Source organism: Salmo trutta, chromosome 14 (genome assembly GCF_901001165.1).
Source record: "Salmo trutta chromosome 14, fSalTru1.1, whole genome shotgun sequence".
In the NCBI taxonomy this organism is placed as follows: domain Eukaryota; kingdom Metazoa; phylum Chordata; class Actinopteri; order Salmoniformes; family Salmonidae; genus Salmo; species Salmo trutta.
The window spans coordinates 60,350,680-60,371,698 of NC_042970.1; the positions used below are offsets into that span (position 1 = coordinate 60,350,680).

The 21,019-nt window shown below is 42.3% G+C and overlaps 1 protein-coding gene across 1 annotated transcript; it reads right to left on the minus strand.

Annotated features, from left to right (window-relative positions):
- Positions 1 to 943: 943 nt before the first annotated feature.
- On the minus strand, positions 944 to 12,455 carry LOC115208511 (heme-binding protein 1). The gene is made up of 6 exons (XM_029776634.1): positions 12,349 to 12,455; positions 6,151 to 6,336; positions 5,661 to 5,752; positions 5,032 to 5,173; positions 4,535 to 4,718; positions 944 to 3,326 (listed from the first exon to the last, which is right to left on the minus strand). Exons 2-6 carry the CDS (start codon positions 6,308 to 6,310, stop codon positions 3,152 to 3,154), a joined length of 753 nt encoding a protein of 250 aa, XP_029632494.1. The 5' UTR covers positions 6,311 to 6,336; positions 12,349 to 12,455; the 3' UTR covers positions 944 to 3,151.
- Between the last annotated feature and the right edge of the window lie 8,564 nt (positions 12,456 to 21,019).

Below are 21,019 nucleotides of genomic sequence, written 5' to 3' on the forward strand. Positions count from 1 at the left end.
CCTAGATTTTTCTGATTTAAGTCAAAACTGTAACTAGGCCACTCAGAAACATTCTGTTGTCTTGGTTAGCAACTCCAGTGTAGATTTGGGCTTGTGATTTAGGTTATTGTCCTGCTAAAAGGTGAAGTTATCTCCCAGTGTCTGTTGGAAAGCAGACTGAACCAGGTTTCCTATAGGATTTTGCCTGTGCTAAGCTTTATTCCATTTATTTTTATCCCCAAAAAACTCCCTACTCCTTGCCGATGACAAGCATACCATAACATGATGCAGCCAACACCATGCTTGAAAATATGACGAGTGGTACTCAGTGATGTGTTTTTGCCCCAAACATAATGCTTTGTATTCAGGACAAAAAGTACATTTCTTTGCCACATTTTTTGCAGTATGAAGTGCCTTGTTGCAAACAGGATGCATGTTTTGGAATATTTTTTATTCTGTACAGGCTTCCTTCTTTTCACTCTGTCATTTAGGTTAATATTGTGGAGTAACTACAATGTTGAAGATCCATCCACAGTTCTCACATCACAACCATTAAACTCTGTAACTGTTTTAAATCCCTGAGCGGTGTCTTTCCTCTCCGGCAAATGAGTTAGGAAGGATGCCTCTTTGTAGTGACTAATGAATAACTCCACCATGCTCAGAGGGATATTCAGTGTAATTTTTTTTAACACATCTACCAATCGGTACCCTTATTTGTAAGGTATTGGAAAACCTCCCTGGTCTTTGTGGTTGAATCTGTACTTGAAATTCATTACTCGATTGAGGGACCTTAAAAATAATTGTATGTGTGGGGTACAGAGACAGGGTAATCATTCAAAAGTAATGTTAACCACTATTACTGAAAACTGAGTCCATGCAACTTATGAGAATTGTTAAGCACATTTTTACTCCTGAAGGTATTTAGGCTTGCCATAACAAAGGGGTTGAATACTTAAGAAATGTCAGCCTTTCATTTAATTTTTTATTTTTAAATAATCCACTTTGGCATTATGCAGTATTGTGCGAAGATCAGGGACAAAATATCTCAGGCTGTAACACAACAAAATGTGTCAAATGTAAAAGGAGTGTGAATACTTTCTGAAGACACCGTACGTTAAGTGTAAATGTATATCAAATCTCCATTCATTTACTCTGGGAATATTTTAAGTAGTTTGAAGATGCACTATGCAGAATCTCTCTGCCATTTCCTGGTTGCTAACATTTTAAATTTCTGTTTATGAGACAAAACAAGCAAGTATAGTGTACAGAATCATTGTACCATCTAAACTGCTGTGAAATATATTTTCCATAACCAAAAATATTGTATTTTTAGCTGGTGTACAAAACCAAAAGTAAAAGAGGCAAAAACAAAGCTTTAGAACGGGAAGCATAGAAATAACACACATAGAACAGACCTACCACATCTTAGACTTGCATTCAATGAGAATGAAAGTTCTATAACTCCTCACATTTCTATGTGAATTTGGTCAGGTCGCCCAAAAAGTTACATAGCGCAGCATTAAAAATTGAAGCAAGCCACTAAAATTCACACTGCAATTTTGAAATGTATGCTTTGAAAACAGTTGATAACAGCATAGAAATACAAGGTCACAAAAGAGAGGACGGGTGCAATTTTAACATATGAAAAGTATACCATACTAATTATTGGAGAATGCAAACAAATACAACTAATGCACTTATTCTGGGAACATTGCAAGGCATATATATAAAAAAAAAGGCAAGCACAGTAAGAACACATCATTTGGCTATGCTGAACAAATGTTCATAAGTCACTTTAATTAAACTTCCATTTCTCAACCATCATTAACTATAGTTATGAATCTTCAAAAAATAATTATAATTGTAAAATGTAACTAGGCAAGTCAGTTATGAACAAATTCTTATTTACAATGACGGCCTTGAAGCTTGAGCCTTCCTCAAAATCTAAAGTGCCTGGTCACAGTCTCAGCTCCATTTACAACTAACCTCACCAAAACCAATCAATTCATTTGTGAGATAGTCGTTATTCACCAATAAGCAAATAAATAGACAAAAAAACATTACACAAACGTTACTGTTTGGTTGACACCTAGTGGCAACTGAAGGTAACAAATGACAGATCTGTCTATCATTTTGAGGCTGGGGGAAGGTGGATAGTCGTTTGAGAACAGTTTACCTTTTCAGACACCTATACCCAAAATCCCTATACCAGCCTCGAAATGTAGGTAAAGCAGCAGTGTGTGTAAAATTCACTAGCAGGAAAAAAATGCAATGACAGTTAAGAGTAAGATGACACCCACATATCATAGCAAGAAACTTTGAATGATAAAGTTAAACCTGGATGCCTAGTCTAGTCAACAGCAAATACAACATTTTAGTAATAGGTTACAGTCCCACAAGACATAACCATTATAGTTTAGAAAAACGTTATGGTATCATCATTACGAAGAATTTAAAAAAAAAATGTTTGCACTCTACTGTAACTCGCTCTGAATAAGAGCATCTGCTAAATTACTAAAATCTCAAATGTAAATTAATTTCAGTCCATTTCTAAAACAGCGTGTTTCACACATTTTGTGACACTAGTTTGCAATAATTAAATCACTAATTTGTTACATAAAAAGCAAGAAAAATTAAATAAAGATAAAACGTGACGGAAATATAAGAGTTAACTCTTACTCTCTTATACTCTCAGAGATACAATATACTTGTATTTTAAACACCATATTTGGTTGTGTATATGGTATAAATGCCACTGAAGTTAGTCTTTCCTTGTGCTCCCCTGGAGCATAAACATACAATCTCAGTGAATGTTAAAGAATTATTTTCCATCCCTACTATATACCTAATACCATCTTTAAAGTAATCTTGTCATCTTTACAGCTAAAACCAACCCAAGAGCCATTCCTCCCATTTTAATCCATACTCTATCGCCATTACAGGAATCGTCTGGGTTGTGTTCATTATGGCACGCAAAAACAATTGTATATATTTTTTTTCAACATTTTGCATCAGAAACTAAAAATGAGTGCTGCTTATTGGACCAAGTCCAGGTAGTCCTTCCCCGTTTGTCCCTTTTATTCCGCTTAGCCCCCAATGAACGTGACCCTAGAGGCACAGAAGGGTGGGATAGGAGGGTGTCGGGATGATACAGGAGGATGTTATGAGAGATTTAGGGGTCTCGTCGGATGAACCAGAGCTCATTTCTGCGGCAGGACACCCCAGGGTTGTCGTAGACGGCCACCATGTAGGAGTTGCGATGCATCTCCTCGCTGGGGCCCAGCATCTCCCACAGCAGGTTGATTTGAGGCATGATTGTCTCCTCAGTGGTGGTGCCGAAGAATGTCCTACAGAAGACCGCATTTGTTATTCGTGTTTAAATAAATACTGGCATTACTGCTATTAAGTGATAATTTTTTTACCTACAGTATTTTACCCAGACATCTTACCAATGCAAAGTAGTGTGTGAGTCTAGCTAGTACGTATCCATTATCTATAGAAGTTAGCATAATTAATACTGTTTTGGCTAATTCCCCACACACAGATTAAGCCCAGTACTGGACAACAAAAAAAGCTCAATGTAGACTCTATTGAAAGTGCTTTTTAATTCAGGACTATTAAAAAGGTTCTACAGCTACACCATCGAGAGCATCCTGACTGGTTGCATCACTGCCTGCTATGGCAACTGCTCGCCCTCCGACTGCAAGGCACTACAGAGGGTAGTGCGAACGGCCCAGTACATCACCGGGGCCAAGCTCCCTGCCATCCAGGAGCTCTATACCAGGCGGTGTCAGAGGAAGGCCCTAAAAATTGTCAGACTCCAGCCACCCTAGGTCACAGACTGTTCTCTCTGCTACCGCACGGCAAGCGGTACCGGAGCACCAAGTCTAGGTCCAAGAGGCTTCTAAACAGCTTCTACCCATAAGCCTCCTGAACACCTAATCAAATGGCTACCCAGACTATTTGCATTGCCCCCCCCCCACCCTCTTTTACACCGCTACTACTCTCTGTTATCATCTATGCATAGTCACTTTAATAACTCTACCCACATGTACATGTTACTTCAACTAACCAGTGCCCCCGCACATTGACTCTGTACCAGTACCCCCCGTATATAGTCTCGCTATTGTTATTTTACTGCTGCTCTTTAATTACTTGTTACTTTTATTTCTTATCCGTATTGTATATTAAAAATATATTTTTTTTTAACTGCATTGTTGGTTAGGGACTCGTAAGTAGGCATTTCACTGTAAGGTCTACACCTGTTGTACTCGGCGCATGTGACTAATAAAATTTGATTTGATTTAAACCGTGTCCGGGAAACCAGACAATATAGTAAAAAAAACAAAAAAAACATGGATATTATCACTAATCTGACTAATTATTTCCACCCATTTTGGCTATACATTGTCTATCTAAATCCATTGTCTATTTTTACATGTAGATATGTAAATAGCTCAGAACAGGTCTCAAAACCACCGGCAAAGTAGAATAGGCCTCAAGTCAAGCCTGGGGCTTGAGTACCGAAGTCAGCCAGAGGTGGGAGTATCCTTACAGGGTGATGACTCGTAAAGCCTCCCTTTGGAGTATGGTGATGTCTGGGTCAGTTGGCTGGGGCGGGTTGGCCTGGAACTCAGCAGGCAGGTAGTATGCCGTCAAGATGTCCTTCTGAAAGCCATTGCCGTCCTCCAGCATTTGGATACTGTTCACAATGGGTACAGTCATTCCCAAATAGCGTCCTGTTGATATGAGAGTGTGCTATTATAATTACTCATTGTTACACTGTTCTTACTATACTTAGGGCTATGGTAAGGATTACTGATGTAAGTACAGTGTAATAATGACTAATTAATATACAATAGAGTGGAGGCCCCAAATCAATAAATTGTGGATACACTGTACTTAGGGTTATGATAAGGATTAGGGTTACTGCTGTAAGTAGGGTGGAACAATGAGTGATTACAATAAGGTTGAAACAATGAGTGATTACAATAGATGTTGCACTATACTTACGTCAATAATTACACAGTAACATGAACACTAAGGCCTTACCGACAGAGTTTTCCTTGCAGATGAATTTCATGAGTTTCATAAAGCCCATGGAGATGCTCTGCTCGTACAGCTTCTCCCCTTTAGTGATGCACGCCCACTTCCCTGCAGGGTACACCCTCTCCTCAAACAGCACCTCGCCCAGCTGCAGAAATAGACAAACACACACTTCGTTATCCAGGGAATATAAGATATCTTCCACTTTACTTAGCACTCAAGCAATGGCATGGATTTTCAAGCTGAAACACACACGCGCACAACATAAATTGCGCTCAAGCAAACGCATGGCTGGTCATAAGGCAACACACACACACACACACACACACACACACACACACACACACACAGAGTTTACACACCACATTGCGCTCAGGCATTTACACAAATCCGTGTGTACATACACACAGCTTCCATGATTTATTTAATTATTATTCAAACACTCAAAAGTGCATGTGCCAGACACTCAAAAGAACGACAAGAAAATGGCTTCATTTAACTTTTACTACAGACTTTCCTTCACTTCCTGCCATTACATGGACAGATGACCCAGAAAATGGAACAGCCAGCCAACATGTCTGCCATTGTCATCCTGACCTAAGATTGGTAACAAGTGGAAGGGAGACATACTTTACCTTTTCATGCCGAGAGATGGAGGAAAAGGGGACCTGCTCTCTCTCTTGGGCTTGGTTCCGCTGAGTCAGCTCTTGAATTGGTCCTGTCATTTCTATCAAAACAACACAGGGGGCCTCTTCATTTTTAAAAAAAGATGACAGAGCAATGTGAGAGCAAACCTCACCGGAACCAAGTGAAGTGGGGGAAATTCATCATTGGCTTATGCTTCATAAAAGGAACCCAGTGCTAAGGTCAAGTATTCAAGTCTCTAGGAAAATGGGCATGCTCTAATAGCTATAAGACTTCAATACACACACATAACAATCAAGTCATACTGCTGTATTGTAGACAAGATGTAGCAACTAGAATCTGATATTTATTTAAACTGTTGGAAGAAACCATGTCCTGTTGAAAAGAGTTTGATTTCTCAGACTGATTGTCTCCAAATACACTGCTGCCAAGCAACTACCTCGAATGGGACTATTTTACTCCACCACCTATCTCGCTTACCTCGGGGGACGGACACCTGGTGTGTGCTGGCAATTGCCTGCCAATGGGTGTACAGCCTCTGCTGCTCGTCGTCCTCCATTGGCTCAGGGTTGTCAGTGATGTCATTGTCCACCTCCTCATCCTCCAATCCGTCAAGATCCTCGAGGGAGATTAGCGCCATTGTTTTTGTCCACAGGCCGGGTAGATCTGCAAATACAATACCAAGAAGACATGTTACTTTCCTAGAAATAGGGCCATTGTTAATGTTCATTTCCAGTTTACCTGGGTATTAGGCCTACTAAGAAATGACTTGGTTGTGGCCTGGCTGGTCTAGTGTAAATGCTGCAGCCTCCGCCACACGTCTTCGGTGTCGGCATTGGTTGGAATCAAACCTACCGCCCTTTGACACAACCTCTCTCCGACTTTCCCCACTGTCACCCTCATTCACTATTTGTTCAATAAAATCAGAAAATCCCATACATACAATAAAAAGACATGGTCAAACTGTAACATTGTATATTACACTGTAAAAAACTATTATTTTTAGTAAGTACCAAAAGTAGCTTTTGTTAAAATGTCCCATTAAAAACCATGTAAAAACAGTACCATCAAATAATATGCTACCATACTATTACCAGTAGAAAATAGAACACTTTACATTTTTCAGTCATTTATTGACTTGTTGAATGTAGGCTACACAGGACATATTATGATCTGTACAGTATCATGGACAGGCTGTTGTAATACCATGTAGGTACATGAAGCTGTTTTGACACAGACTTCACTATTCACTGGATCATGTCAAACCTGCTTGTCAGACCTTTTCAAAGAAGCTTATGGGGGATTGGTGCCTGTGGTAGGAGGCTTATCCTATCTCCGCAAATGACCAGAAAGGGCACCATATGGTAGACAAATGTGTGTTTTATTACAAATGGCCAATTACAGATTCTATCAGATCAAAGGGTATACATTTACTGTTCCATAACATTTGTTGCCGCATAATAGGTCTAGCCAAAAATGCATAACATTTAAAGTGAGGGCTCCAAATCACAGTGTGTCAGCTGTAGTCAAGCAAATCCTATAATTCTATGGCTACAGTAATGTGAACTAATCTTATACACCATATAAGTCATAAAAAAAGCTCATACATGCTTATAAGAAGTAATAAAGCATTTTACCTGTCAGCTTTTAGTGTTAGCTTATAGGGCAACCTATAAGCTTTTGTAACAAACCTAACTAAACACAGTAGCCTACACCGTCAGGCTACCGTTGTGCCACCATGAGGACACAGGTTTGAAAATCTACAATAAAGAAATAGCACAAATGAATCTGTATTGCACACGCTCCTGGACTGTTTTGGGACTGTTTTGCTAGCACAGACTGGAATATGTTCTGGGATTCATTCAACGACATTGAGGAGTATACCATCTCAGTCACCGGCTTCATCAATAAGTCTATTGACGACGTCCCCACAGTGACAGTATGTACATATCCCAACCAGAAGCCATGGATTACAGGCAACATCCGCACCGAGCTAAAGGCTAGAGCTGCCACTTTCAAGGAGCGGGATACTAACCCTGACACTTAAAAAAAAAATCTCGCTCTGCCCTCTGACGAACTGTCAAACAGGCAAAGGGTCAATACAGGACTAAGATTGAATCCTACTAAACCGTCTTCGACGCTCGTCAGATGTGGCAGGGCTCGCAAACTATTACGGACTACAAAGGGAAACCCAGCGGCAAGCTGCCCAGTGACACGAGCCCACCAGATGGGCTAAATGCCTTTTATGGTCGCTTCGAGGCAACCAACACTGAAGCATGCATGACAGCACCAACTGTTCTGGACGACTGTGTGATCCCGCTCTTCGTAGCCAATGTGAGCACGACCTTTAAACAGGTCAACATTTAGAAGGCCACGGGGCCAGACGGATTACCAGGACGTGTACTCAAAGCATGCGCGGACCAACTGACAAGTGTCTTCACAGACATTTTCAACGTCTCCCTGCCTGAGTCTGTAATACCTACATGTTTCAAGCAGACCACCATAGTCCCTGTGCCCAAGAACACTAAGGTAACCTGCCTAAATGACTACTGCACTGTAGCACTCACATCGGTAGCCATGAAGTGCTTTGAAAGGCTGGTCATGGCTCACATCAACATCATCATCCCGGAGCTCATCACTAAGCTAAGGACCCTGGGACTAAACACCTCCCTCTGCAACTGGACCCTGGACTTCCTGATGGGCTACCCCCAGGTAGGCAACAACACATCTGCCAAGCTGATCCTCCACACGGGGGCACCTCATGGGTGAGTGCTTAGTCCCCTCCTGTACTCCCTGTTCACCCACGACTGCAATACCATCATTAAGTTTGCTGACAACACAACAGTGGGAAGCCTGATCACCGACAACGATGAGGCAGCCTATAGGGAGGAGGTCAGAGGTCTGACAGTGTAGTGCCAGGACAACAACCTCTCCTGCAATTTGAGCAAGACAAAGGAGCTGATCGTGGACTACAGGAAAAGGAGGGCCGAGCACGCCCCCATTCACATCGACAGGCTGTAGTGGAGCGGGTCGAGAGTATCAAGTTCCTTGGTGTCCACATCACCAACAAACCATCATGGGCCAAACACACTAAGACAGTTGTGAAGAGGGCACGACAACACCTTTTCCCCTTCAGGAGACTAAAAAGATTTGTCGCAGGTCCCCAGATCCTCAAAATGTTCTACAGCTGCACTATCGAGAGCATCCTGACCGGTTGCATCACCACCTGGTACGGCAACTGCTCGGCATCCGATCGTAAGGCACTACAGAGGGTAGTGCGTATGGCCCAGTACATCATTGAGGTCAAGCTTCCTGCCATCCAGGACCTATATACTAGGCGTGTCAGAGGAAGGCCCAAAAAATTGTCAAAGACTCCAGTCACCCAAGTCATAGACTGTTCTCTCTGCTACCACACGGCAAGCAGTACCGGAGCACCAATTCTAGGTCCAAAAGGGATCCACCAAGCCATAAGACTGCTGAACAATTAATCAAATGGCCACCCGGACTATTTACAATGACCCTCCCTGCCCTTTGTTTTTACACTGCTGCTACTCGCTGTTCATTATCTATGCATAGTCGCTTTATCCCTACCTACATGTACAAATTACCAAGACTAACCTGTACCCCTGCACATTGACTCAGTGCCTGTACCCCCTGTTGGAGTGGCAGGTAGCCTAGTGGTTAGAGCATTGGGCCAGTAACCGAAAGGTTGCTGGATTGAATCCCTGAGCTTACAATGTAAAAATCTGTCGTTCTGCCCCTGAACAAGGCAGTTAAGGTTGAGTCACTGACGTAGTCTTCCTGTCTGGGTTGGCGCCCCCCCTTGGGCTGTGCCGGAGATCTTTGTGGGCTATACTCGGCCTTGTCCCGGGATGGTATGTTGGTGGTTGGAGATATCCCTCCAGTGGTGTGGAGGCTGTGCTTTGGCAAAGTGGGTGGGGTTATATCCTACCTGTTTGGCCCTGTCCGGGGGTTTCATCGGATGCGGCCACAGTGTCACCTGATCACTCCTGTCTCAGCCTCCAGTATTTATGCTGCAGTAGTTTATGTGTCGGGGGGCTAGGGTCAGTCTGGAGTATTTCTCTTGTCTTTTCCGGTGTCCTGTGTGAATTTAAATATGCTCTCTCTAATTCTCTCTTTCTCAGAGGACCTGAGCCCTAGGACCATGCCTCAGGACTACCTGGCTTGATGACTCCTTGCTGTCCCCAGTTCACCTGGCCGTGCTGCTGCTCCAGTTCCAACTGTTCTGCCTGCAGCTATGGAACCCTGACCTGTCCACCGGACGTGCTACCTGTCCCAGACCTGCTGTCCCAGACCTGCTGGAACCCTGACCTATTCACCGGACGTGCTACCTGTCCCAGACCTGCTGTTTTCAACTCTCTAGAGACAGCAGGAGCGGTAGAGATACTCTCAAAGATCGGCTATGAAAAAGCCAACTGACACTTACTCTTGTGTTACTGACTTGTTGCACCCTCGACAACTACTATGATTATTATTATTTGACCATGCTGGTCATTTATGAACATTTGAACATCTAGGCCATGTGCTGTTATAATCTCCACCCGGCACAGCCAGAAGAGGACTGGCCACCCCTCATAGCCTGGTTCCTCTCTAGGTTTTGGCCTTTCTAGGGAGTTTTTCGTAGCCACCGTGCTTCTACACCTGCATTGCTTGCTGTTTGGGGTTTTAGGCTGGGTTTCTGTACAGCACTTTGAGATATCAGCTGATGTAATAAGGGCTATATAAATAAATTTGATTTGATTAACCCACTGTTCCCCAGTTGGCCATCAATGTAAATAAGAATTTATTCTTAACTGACTTGCCTAGTTAAATAAAGGTTAAATAAAAAAAATACAAATGATAGCCTTGTTATTGTGTTACTTTTATTCAAATGTTTTACTTTAGTTTATTTAGTAAATATTTTCTTAACTCTATTTCTTGAACTGCATTGTTGGTTAAGGGCTTGTAAGCATTTCACAGTAAGGTCTACTACACCTTTGTACTCAGCGCATGTGACAAATACAATTCGATTTGAAAAGCTGATTATTGCTTCATCTGGAAATGTTGTTCCGAGGCTCCTTTTCAAGAGTGTGACGCAATTGTAGAGCCTCTGGAGGCCTGCGGAGGCCAAATTGAGCTAACAATGCGGAGGGCCCTGTATAGCTCCGCATTGACATGATTGGTTGACTATAGGTGGGGGCGGTATATCCTGTATAAAACACAAACATGGAGAACGTTGATGAAAGTGTATCAGAACAAGTTCACAAAATAAATACATATTTATGATACAAAAAGGAGTTTGAACTCCTGGAAGGAGACCAAGGAGGTAATGGGGATATGGATTTGTACATATTCAACAAATCTGATCAAACAACGTGGATGTGTCAAGTCTGTCATGCTTGATGTATTGTAACAGGCCCACACTGTGGTTACTAAAATGAGATGTTGATATATTTGGCTGTTTTCGCTGCATAACATTTAGAAGTTGTCCTTTTTCATCTTTAGAAGAAGTGCTGCTATGCTCCCGATCGTATAAACTGGTAGCATAGCTAGCGTTCAAATATCAGTGGTGGTATTCAGTCGCTTTTAACTGCAAGGCAGTTGATTGATGACATGAACATGTATTGGGGTTGACATCCATACAAGCATTATACTTTGTTTACCTGAACATAGTGTGAAATAAACAATAGCCTAAATGTAGACCAATTTTGCTGGGGGGCAATGGGGAGATGCAGGTGAAAAACGGTGCAGCATTTTTACTTAATGATAGAATTGGCTGAGCTCGTACTCCAACATCTCAGAAGAGGTAAGGTCTTGTCATTTCGTTTGGCCAGTTGTTCGTAATTAGCTGAAAGGCTATCACTACGAGTTGTGCGGTGCAGACCAATTTATTGGATGCCAATGACAGCTCCCCAAAGAGCAAGTATGAATGATTTGACTTCAGAGGTCGCATCTCAGTAAATGCTGCACTGCTGCTACAGATGCCAGATTGACCATAAATCGGTTTTTACCCCACATAATAAAAATAACTCTGTTTACTGCGGCAGGTGGGTTGCACATTACTCAACACAAACCAAACACAAAAACACTTTACCAGCGCGCGCTAACAAATCCACTAAAAGGAGTGCACAGCAGCACAGACTTCATTAAAATATTTTAATACAACATCCGATTAATCATCGCTGGCGAACAATTAAATGGGCTGTGAACTCACTGACCGTGTTCGAGAGCGTAAAATCCATGATGCATTGTGCGTAAATGGTGACACTGGCTGAACTACAAATAGTAATAAGTAGTTATTTATGATGTAAGGTAATTTGTAGATCAGTCAGTCGGCAGTCGCCTGCAATGTCGAACAAGCACACTGACTGCAATGCATTACAGCAAAAGTAGGTCAACCCTAGGGATCCAGCACACCCAAAAACGCAGCAAAAATGTCACTGGGGTTGCGAGAACGCATATGCCATAAAGCTAATAGGCTTCAGGATAGACAGCTCATCATTTATTTATTTTTTTACAATAATGTATATTGGTTAAACCACAATCGGTTATTAATTGTGTAGGTTCTGTGGACATTTGGGCAATTTACCTATTCATTTGTTATGCTTCCCTAAACACTAGTTTAGACCAAAACATTTACCCGAATGTAACATTTAGTGATAAAGTCGTCGTTCTTACCTGGTCAACAAAGTACAGGATTGTAGTTGAGCACTACTTCTTCTGACCTACAATCAAAACAGGAGATATAAGTGCAATACCGCACTCGTATTCTGCCAGCAGCACAAACGATGACACCCCTATGTATGCTAATGAAGATTCCTTTGAAATAAAAGCACGCATTTCAAAACATTGAAATGTGGATAACTAATTCAAAAGATACAGTTTTACATTTTAATCAATGTCCCCTTTTTATTGTGCTTATAAGCAAATGCAAAAAGGACTTCTTGGAAACAATTACAAATATGATTCTAAAAACATTTTGTAAGACCACCATCAAAAAATACGATGTTCAGATCGGTATGTTCACAACATTGGGCTGTAGAGAAAAACCTATTCTATGTGCTGAGTCAAAAGCGAAGTTGGTAATACTCAGTAGAGTAGGGTCTGTAGAATCTATATATGGTGTTATTTCATTGGGGACTGAAGTCTAAATACCCAGCAGCACTTTATACTCCACCTACAGACCCTACTGAGTATTCCCAACCCACTTTTACCTCAGCATATACAATCGTTTTTTTTATCTATAAACCCATACAGTATATTGCATTGCAATGAATGGAGTGGGTAGAGTCACCAGCACTCTGTATTAAACCCACTGCCCAGCACAAGAGACCAATTTCAGTTTTGCAGACTCTATATTATAAAGTTAAATCTAGAATTGGCTTCCTATTTCGCAACAAAGCATCCTTCACTCATGCTGCCAAACATACCCTCGTAAAACTGACCATCTTACCGATCCTTGACTTTGGCGATGTCATTTACAAAATAGCCTCCAACACCCTACTCAACAAATTGGATGCAGTCTATCACTGTGCCATCCGTTTTGTCACCAAAGCCCCATATACTACCCACCACTGCGACCTGTACGCTCTCGTTGGCTGGCCCTCGCTTCATACTCGTCGCCAAACCCACTAGCTCAGGTCATCTACAAGACCCTGCTAGGTAAAGTCCCGCCTTATCTCTGCTCGCTGGTCACCATAGCTGCACCCACCCGTAGCACGCGCTCCAGCAGGTATATCTCACTTGTCACCCCCAAAGCCAATTCCTCCTTTGGCCGCCTCTCCTTCCAGTTCTCTGCTGCCAATGACTGGAACGAACTACAAAAATCTCTGAAACTGGAAACACTTATCTCCCTCACTAGCTTTAAGCACCAGCTGTCAGAGCAGCTCACAGATCACTGCACCTGTACATAGCCCATACAATTACCTCTTCCCCTATTGTATTTATTTATTTATTTTGCTCCTTTGCACCCCAGTATTTCTACTGTCAAATCTACCATTCCAGTGTTTTAATTGCTATATTGTATTTACTTCGCCACCATGGTCTATTTATTGCCTTTACCTCCCTTATCTCACCTCATTTGCTCACATTGTATATAGACTCATTTTTCTACTGTATTATTGACTGTATGTTTGTTTTACTCCATGTGTAACTCTGTGTTGTTATATGTGTCGAACTGCTTTGCTTTATCTTGGCCAGGTCGCAGTCGTAAATGAGAACTTGTTCTCAACTTGCCAACCTGGTTAAATAAAGGTGAAATAAAAAAAAAAAAAAATATTGAGTAATTCCTCTTACATATTGTATTTTGTTAAAAGGTGTATTTATTTAAAGAATGACTGCCCCTAAAAAGCAACTAATCCTTTTAAAATGGCCTATGTGGCTTCGAAATGAGTCAGAGACATTTATTCGAGTGTCAAAATTGACTACAAAGTGGAAATAGGATCATTTTTGTCAAAGGCAGTCTCGTCTAAAATAGATTTGTAGTTTTTTAAGTATTTGTTTTTTTTATTCGAAAAACTACACTGAAGAAAAATATAAACACAACATGTAAAGTGCTGGTCCCATGTTACATGAGCTGAAATAAAATATCCCCGAAATTTTCCATAAGCACAGAAACCTTATTTAGCTCAGATTTTTTGCCTACATTTGTTTACATCCCTGTTATTGAGCATTTCTCCTTTGCCAAGATAATCCATCCACCTGACAGGTGTGGCATATGAAGAAGCTGAATAAACAGCATGATCATTACACAGGTGCACCTTGTGCTGGGGACAATAAAAGGCCACTAACATGTACAGTTTTGTCACAACACAATGCCACAGATGTGTCAAGTTAAGGGAGCTTGCAATTGGCATGCTAACTGCAGGAATGTTTATCAGAGCTGTTGTCAGAGAATTTAATGTTGATTTTTCTACCATAAGCCACCTCCGTAATTTTTTGAGAATTTGGCAGTACGTCCAACCGGACTCACAACCACAGACCACATGTAGGGCGTTGTGTTGGCGAGCTGTTTGCTGATGTCAATGTTGTTAACAGAGTACCCCATGGTGGCAGTGGGGTTATGAAGCACAGCCATTGAAGAAGAGTGGGACTACATTCCACAGGCCACAATCAACAGCCCGATCAACTCTATGCAAAGGAGGTGTTGCGCTGCACGAGGAAAATGGTCACACCAGATACTGACTGGTTTTCTGATCCACACCCCTACCTTTTTTTATGTATCTGTAACCAACAGATGCATATCTGCATTCCCAGTCATGTGAAATCCATAGATTAGGGCCTAATGAATTTATTTAAATTGACTGATTTCCTAATATGAACTGTAACTCAGTAAAATCTTTGAAATTGTTGCCCACTTTGCGTCCCTTTGTTGAATGGGACTCCATTGTTTCATCATCTCCAACGCTTTCAAAGGATGGCAGACTGAAAACAGGTGGGGTTTTAGGAGGAGGGGTTTACTAGGGGTTCTGAAAGACACTCATTCGGGTGTCCACTGAAAGTTGACTAGCAACAACAACTGGAACCTAAAAGACACCCACCATGAGCACCCACTAAATTTGCCTTAAGGAAAACAAATAAAAACCCACACCAAGCTCAAAGACAGGAAGCAAACCAAAAAGGTGGAGCAACATAAATCATATAAAGGATTGTTTGTTTAGAAGTCAACATAGGAAGAGCCAACTAAAGGTGTTAACCCTCCGCATCTATCAAGACATGTGGAGCACACGACCAGCCACTATAAAATAGCCCCTGGGCCAGCACAGGTGAAACACATTCCCAATAACAAGATGGCAACCATCGCAGGTGTAACCCATACTGACTAACAAGGCAACACCAATTGGTGCTCCCTAAGTGTTACCAAACTATATGTGCTAAAGTCCAACCCCAAAACATAAATGGAAAAACCATTGACTTGTCTGATTTCAAGGTGGAACTCCTGCAATATCTGTAGTAACTTTCCTCTCGTGATTTTCTGTTTCAACTTCGGACAATGATAGACAATGTGTCCTTTCTCACGCCGTAATGACAAACTGGCAGATACAAAAAAAAAAAAATTCTGCCGATTTTTATCTTTGGGCACTGTAGAATTGGACTGAAACCTCGCAGTAGGAGTTGACTTCTCTGGATTGCTTTTTGCATAGGAATAACTACTGGTTGCTAAGCTACAGGACTGTTTTGCTAGCACAGACTAGAATATGTTCCCAGGATTCCTCCAATGGCATTGAGGAGTACACCACATCTGTCATTGGCTTCATCAATAAGTATATCGATGACGTCGTCCCACAGTGACCGTACGTACATGCTCCAACCAGAAGCCATGGATTACAGGCAGCATCCGCACTGAGCTAAAGGCTAGAGCTGCCGCTTTCAAGGAGCGGGACTCTAACCCGGAGGCTTATAAGAAATCCCGCTATGCCCTCTGACGAACCATCAAACAGACAAAGCATCAATACAGGACTAAGATCGAGTCGTACTACACCGGCTCTGACGCCCGTTGGATGTGGCAGGGCTTGCAAACCATTACAGTCTAAAAAGGGAAGCACAACCGAGAGCTGCCCAGTGACACGAGCCTACCAGACGAGCTAAACTACTTCTATGCTCGCTTCGAGGCAAATAACACTGAAACATGCATGAGAGCACCAGCCGTACCGGAAGACTGTGTGATCACGCTCTCCGCAGCTGATGTGAGTAAGACCTTTAGACAGGTCAACATTCATAAGGCCGCAGGGCCAGACAGATTACCAGGACGTGTAGTGTGAGCATGTGCTGACCAACTAGCAAGTGTCTTCACTGACATTTTCAACATCTCCCTGTCCGAGTCTGTAATACCAACATGTTTTAAGCAGACCACCATAGTGCCTGTGCCCAAGAACACTAAGGTAACCTGCCTAAATGACTACCGACCCGTAGCACTCACGTCTGTAGCCATGAAGTGCTTTGAAAGGCTGGTCATGGCTCACATCAACACCATCAACACCACGACTTCCTGATGGGCCTCCCCAGGTGGCACTCATGACTGCATGGCCAGGCACGACTCCAACATCATTATTACATTTGCTGATGACACAACAGTGGCAGGCCTGATGACCGACAACAACAAGACAGCCTATAGGGAGAAGGTCAGAAACCTGGCTGTGTGGTGCCAGGACAACAACCTCTCCCTCAACGTGATCAAGACAAAGGATATGATTGTGGACTACAGGAAAAAGAGGACAGAGCACGCCCCCATTCTCATCGATGGGGCTGCAGTGGAGCAGGTTGAGAACTTCAAGTTCCTTGGTGTCCACATCACCAACAAACATGGTCCAAGCACACCAAGACAGTCATGAAGCGAGCACGACAAAACCTATTCCCCCTCAGGAGACTGAAAAGATTTGGCATGGGTCCTCAGATCCTCAAAAGGTTCTACAGCTGCACCATCGAGAGCATCCTGACTGGTTGCATCACTAACTGGTATGGTAACTGCTCTGCCTCCGACCGCAAGGCACTACAGCGCGTAGTGCGAACGGCCCAGTACATCACCGGGGCCAAGCTTCCTGCCATCCAGGAGCTCTATACCAGGTGGTGTCAGAGGAAGGCCATAAAAATTGTCAGACTTCAGTCACCCTAGTCATATACTGTTCTCTCTGCTACCGCACGGCAAGCGGTACCGGAGCGCCAAGTCTAGGTCCAAGAGGCTTCTAAACAGCTTCTACCCCCAAGCCATAAGAGTCCTGAACATCTCGTCAAATGGCTACCCAGACTATTTGCTTTGACCCCCCTCCACACCACTGCCACTCTCTGTTGTCATCTGTCCATAGTCACTTTAATAACTCTACCTACATGTACATACTACCTCAACTAACCGGTGCCCCTGCACACTGACTCTGTACCGGCACCCCCTGTATATATTGTTATATTTACTGCCGCTCTTTAATTACTTGTTGCTTTTATCTATCATTCTTATCCGTATTTTTTTGAAACTGCACTGTTGGTTAGGGGCTCATAAGTAAGCATTTCACTGTAAGGTCTACACCTGTTGTATTCGGCGCATGTGACAAATAAAAATTGATTTGGTTGCTTTGTGAAGGTAGTTGTGTCAACAAACTCATCTGCAAGAACTGCAGCTTTCTCAAGAGTGAGATCCGTGTGCTCATAAATGTAGGTCTCAACCCTTTCATGAAGGCATTTCTTGAACTGCTCGAGGAGTATGAGAGTTTAAATTCAAGGTCCTTGATCTCTTGAGAACCACACCACCGATCAAAAAGAGATGCTTGCTCCCTTGCGAACTCATCATGGCTTTATGATTATTTTGTTATTTACAGAACTGTTGTCTGTATGCCTCTGAGACTAACTCGCAAGCCCGAAGGACAGCAGCGTCAACAGTACCACACTCCGAACTCCGGTCAAGACAAAGCGGTGCACACCTCTCTTTTTTTAAAGCCTGTGTTTATGCAACTTTCAAAATGATTCCACCAATCTTATAACCCCTCAAGGTGGATGTCAGTGAAAGAAACTACCTAAATAAGTGTATTTTGAACATTCAAATATCTGGGTACAGCAGAGCTTCAGAGTAGGTGACTAGAGCGATCAGCATACTCATGGGAAACAATATCCCAGACAAGGTCCCATTTTGTAATGTTCCCCAGAAAGAAAACCCAATAATGTCGCTCAAACAGAAGGGGGAAACTAACAAAAAGTCACACATGTGGGTGTCCACTGAAAGTTGACTAGCAACAATAACTGGAACCTAAAAGACACCCACCATGAGCGACCACTAAATTTGCCCAAGAACAGTCAAAACAAAACCCCTCATGAAAATTAAAGACAAGAAGCAAACCAAGCAAAACGACTGAGCAACGGTGGAGCAAAACAAAATCAGATAAAGGATTGTTTGTCTAGAACTCAAAATGGGGAGTGCCAACTAAAGGTGTTAACACTCTGCATCTATCAAGGCAACTGAAGCATTGGGCCAGTTGTTAGATAACGTTATTGCTGCTTATATAGGTAGCTATCTTTTGATAAAGCGAGGCAGACTATCTAACGTTAGCTAGCGAAGCAGGCTAGCTGACATTTTAGCTAGCTAGCTACGTCATTAGAACTTAAGTCATAGCTCATACAAGTTTATTGTGTATTGTCTAGATACTGCTGGTTATGTAACGTTGTCATTTGATAATGCTAGTGAGGCAGGCTAGCTATCTAGCTAACTACAGGCCAGCTATCTAGCGAGCTACAGGCTAGCTAACGTTCACTAAAGTGCTCATACAAGTTTATTCTGTATTGTCTAGGGAAGGTATTCCCAAACTGGGGTACAGGTACCCCCAGGGGTACGTGCAATGCCGACGGGGGTATGCCAAATACAAATGTGATTCACATTTAAATATATATTATTATTTATTTTTATTTATTTGCTTCACATTTTCAAACAGTCCATTTATATTTTCCAACGGGGCTATACATTTGGGTGAGGTTTTTTTCTCACCTGAGTAGCCTCGTTTCACTGCCAAAAATAAAATTAAACCATCTAGTGTTCAGTGAAATAACAACACAATGTCAAATACAGGTAGCATAGTCAAATAAATAATGAATCCAGTTGTTTGTTTCATCCATTTCGGGAAAGTACCCGCGTAATTACGGACCCAACTCACTTAGGTGCTTCACTATATCACATTTGACATTGTCCATAAGCTTGAGTTCATTTGCACACAAAAAAATCATAAAATGATGGAAAAACCTGTGTGTTGTCCTTGTTAATGCAGACAGAGAAGAGCTCCAGCTTCTTAATTACGGACCCAACTCACTTAGGTGCTTCACTATATCACATTTGACATTGTCCATAAGCTTGAGTTCATTTGCACACAAAAAAATCATAAAATGATGGAAAAACCTGTGTGTTGTCCTTGTTAATGCAGACAGAGAAGAGCTCCAGCTTCTTAATCATAGCCTCAATTTTGTCCTGCACATTGAATATAGTTGCGGAGAGTCCCTGTAATCCTAGATTCAGATCTTTCAGGCGAGAAAAAACATCACCCAGATAGGCCAGTCGTGTGAGAAACTCATCACCATGCAAGCGGTCAGATAAGTGAAAATTATGGTCAGTAACAAAAACTTTAAGCTCGTCTCTCAATTTAAAAAAACGTGTCAATCCTTTGCCCCTTGATAACCAGCGCACTTCTGTATGTTGTAAAAGCGTTGCATGCCCATACCATTGCATAGTGCAGAACGTACACGAGAGTTCAGGGGCCTTGCTTTAACAATGTTAACAATTTTCACTGTAGTGTCCAAAACGTCTATCAAGCTGTCAGGCATTCCCTTGGCAGCAAAAGCCTCTCGGTGGATTCTGCAGTGGACTCAAGTGGCGTCGGGAGCAACTTGCACGCGCTTTACCACTCCACTATGTCTTCCTGTCATGTCTTTTGCGCCATCAGTACAGATATCAACATGAGCAGCAGCTACGTTTCGCTACATAGGTACCGTTAGTGGGATTCCCATGAGAGAATAACGGTTAATGTGATTCATGCCTCCAGTCCACTTACCGATATCTGAACAAGGGAGCCTCATTGAAATTGCAACAAGCGGTCCTGTGAAATTTGAATTTAATCAGAAGCCACTGCCAGATTTCTGGATTGGGCTGTGCTCAGAGCATCCTGCCTTGGCAAATCGGCTGTTAAGACACTGATGCCCTTTGCAACCACGTACCTATGTGAGAGTGGATTCTCAGCCCTCACTAGCATGAACACTAAATACAGGCACAGACTGTCTGTGAAATGATTTAAGACTCTCTCCAATACAACCCAACATTGCAGAGTTATGTGCATCCTTTCAAGCACACCCTTCTCATTAACCTGTGGTCAGCTATTCACAACTTTCGATGAAAAAATAAGGTTTTATATGTAAGATGGTTAAATAAAGAGGAAAATTATTGATTATTAGTATATATACTGCTCAAAAAAATAAAGGGAACACTTAAACAACACATCCTAGATCTGAATGAAAGAAATAATCTTATTAAATACTTTTTTCTTTACATAGTTGAATGTGCTGACAACAAAATCACACAAAAATAATCAATGGAAATCCAATTTATCAATGTATGGAGGTCTGGATTTGGAGTCACACTCAAAATTAAAGTGGAAAACCACACTACAGGCTGATCCAACTTTGATGTAATGTCCTTAAAAACAAGTCAAAATGAGGCTCAGTAGTGTGTGTGGCCTCCACATGCCTGTATGACCTCCCTACAACGCCTGGGCATGCTCCTGATGAGGTGGCGGATGGTCTCCTGAGGGATCTCCTCCCAGACCTGGACTAAAGCATCCACCAACTCCTGGACAGTCTGTGGTGCAACGTGGCATTGGTGGATGGAGCG

Coding starts and splice junctions, on each gene's coding strand:
- LOC115208511 (XM_029776634.1), bottom strand. CDS start 6,310: ATGGCGCTAATCTCCCTCGAGGATCTTGACGGATTGGAGGATGAGGAG. Junction 5,753..6,150: donor CCAGGTGTCCGTCCCCCGAG/GTAAGCGAGATA, acceptor TTGTTTTGATAG/AAATGACAGGACCAATTCAA. Junction 5,174..5,660: donor CCATCTCTCGGCATGAAAAG/GTAAAGTATGTC, acceptor CTATTTCTGCAG/CTGGGCGAGGTGCTGTTTGA.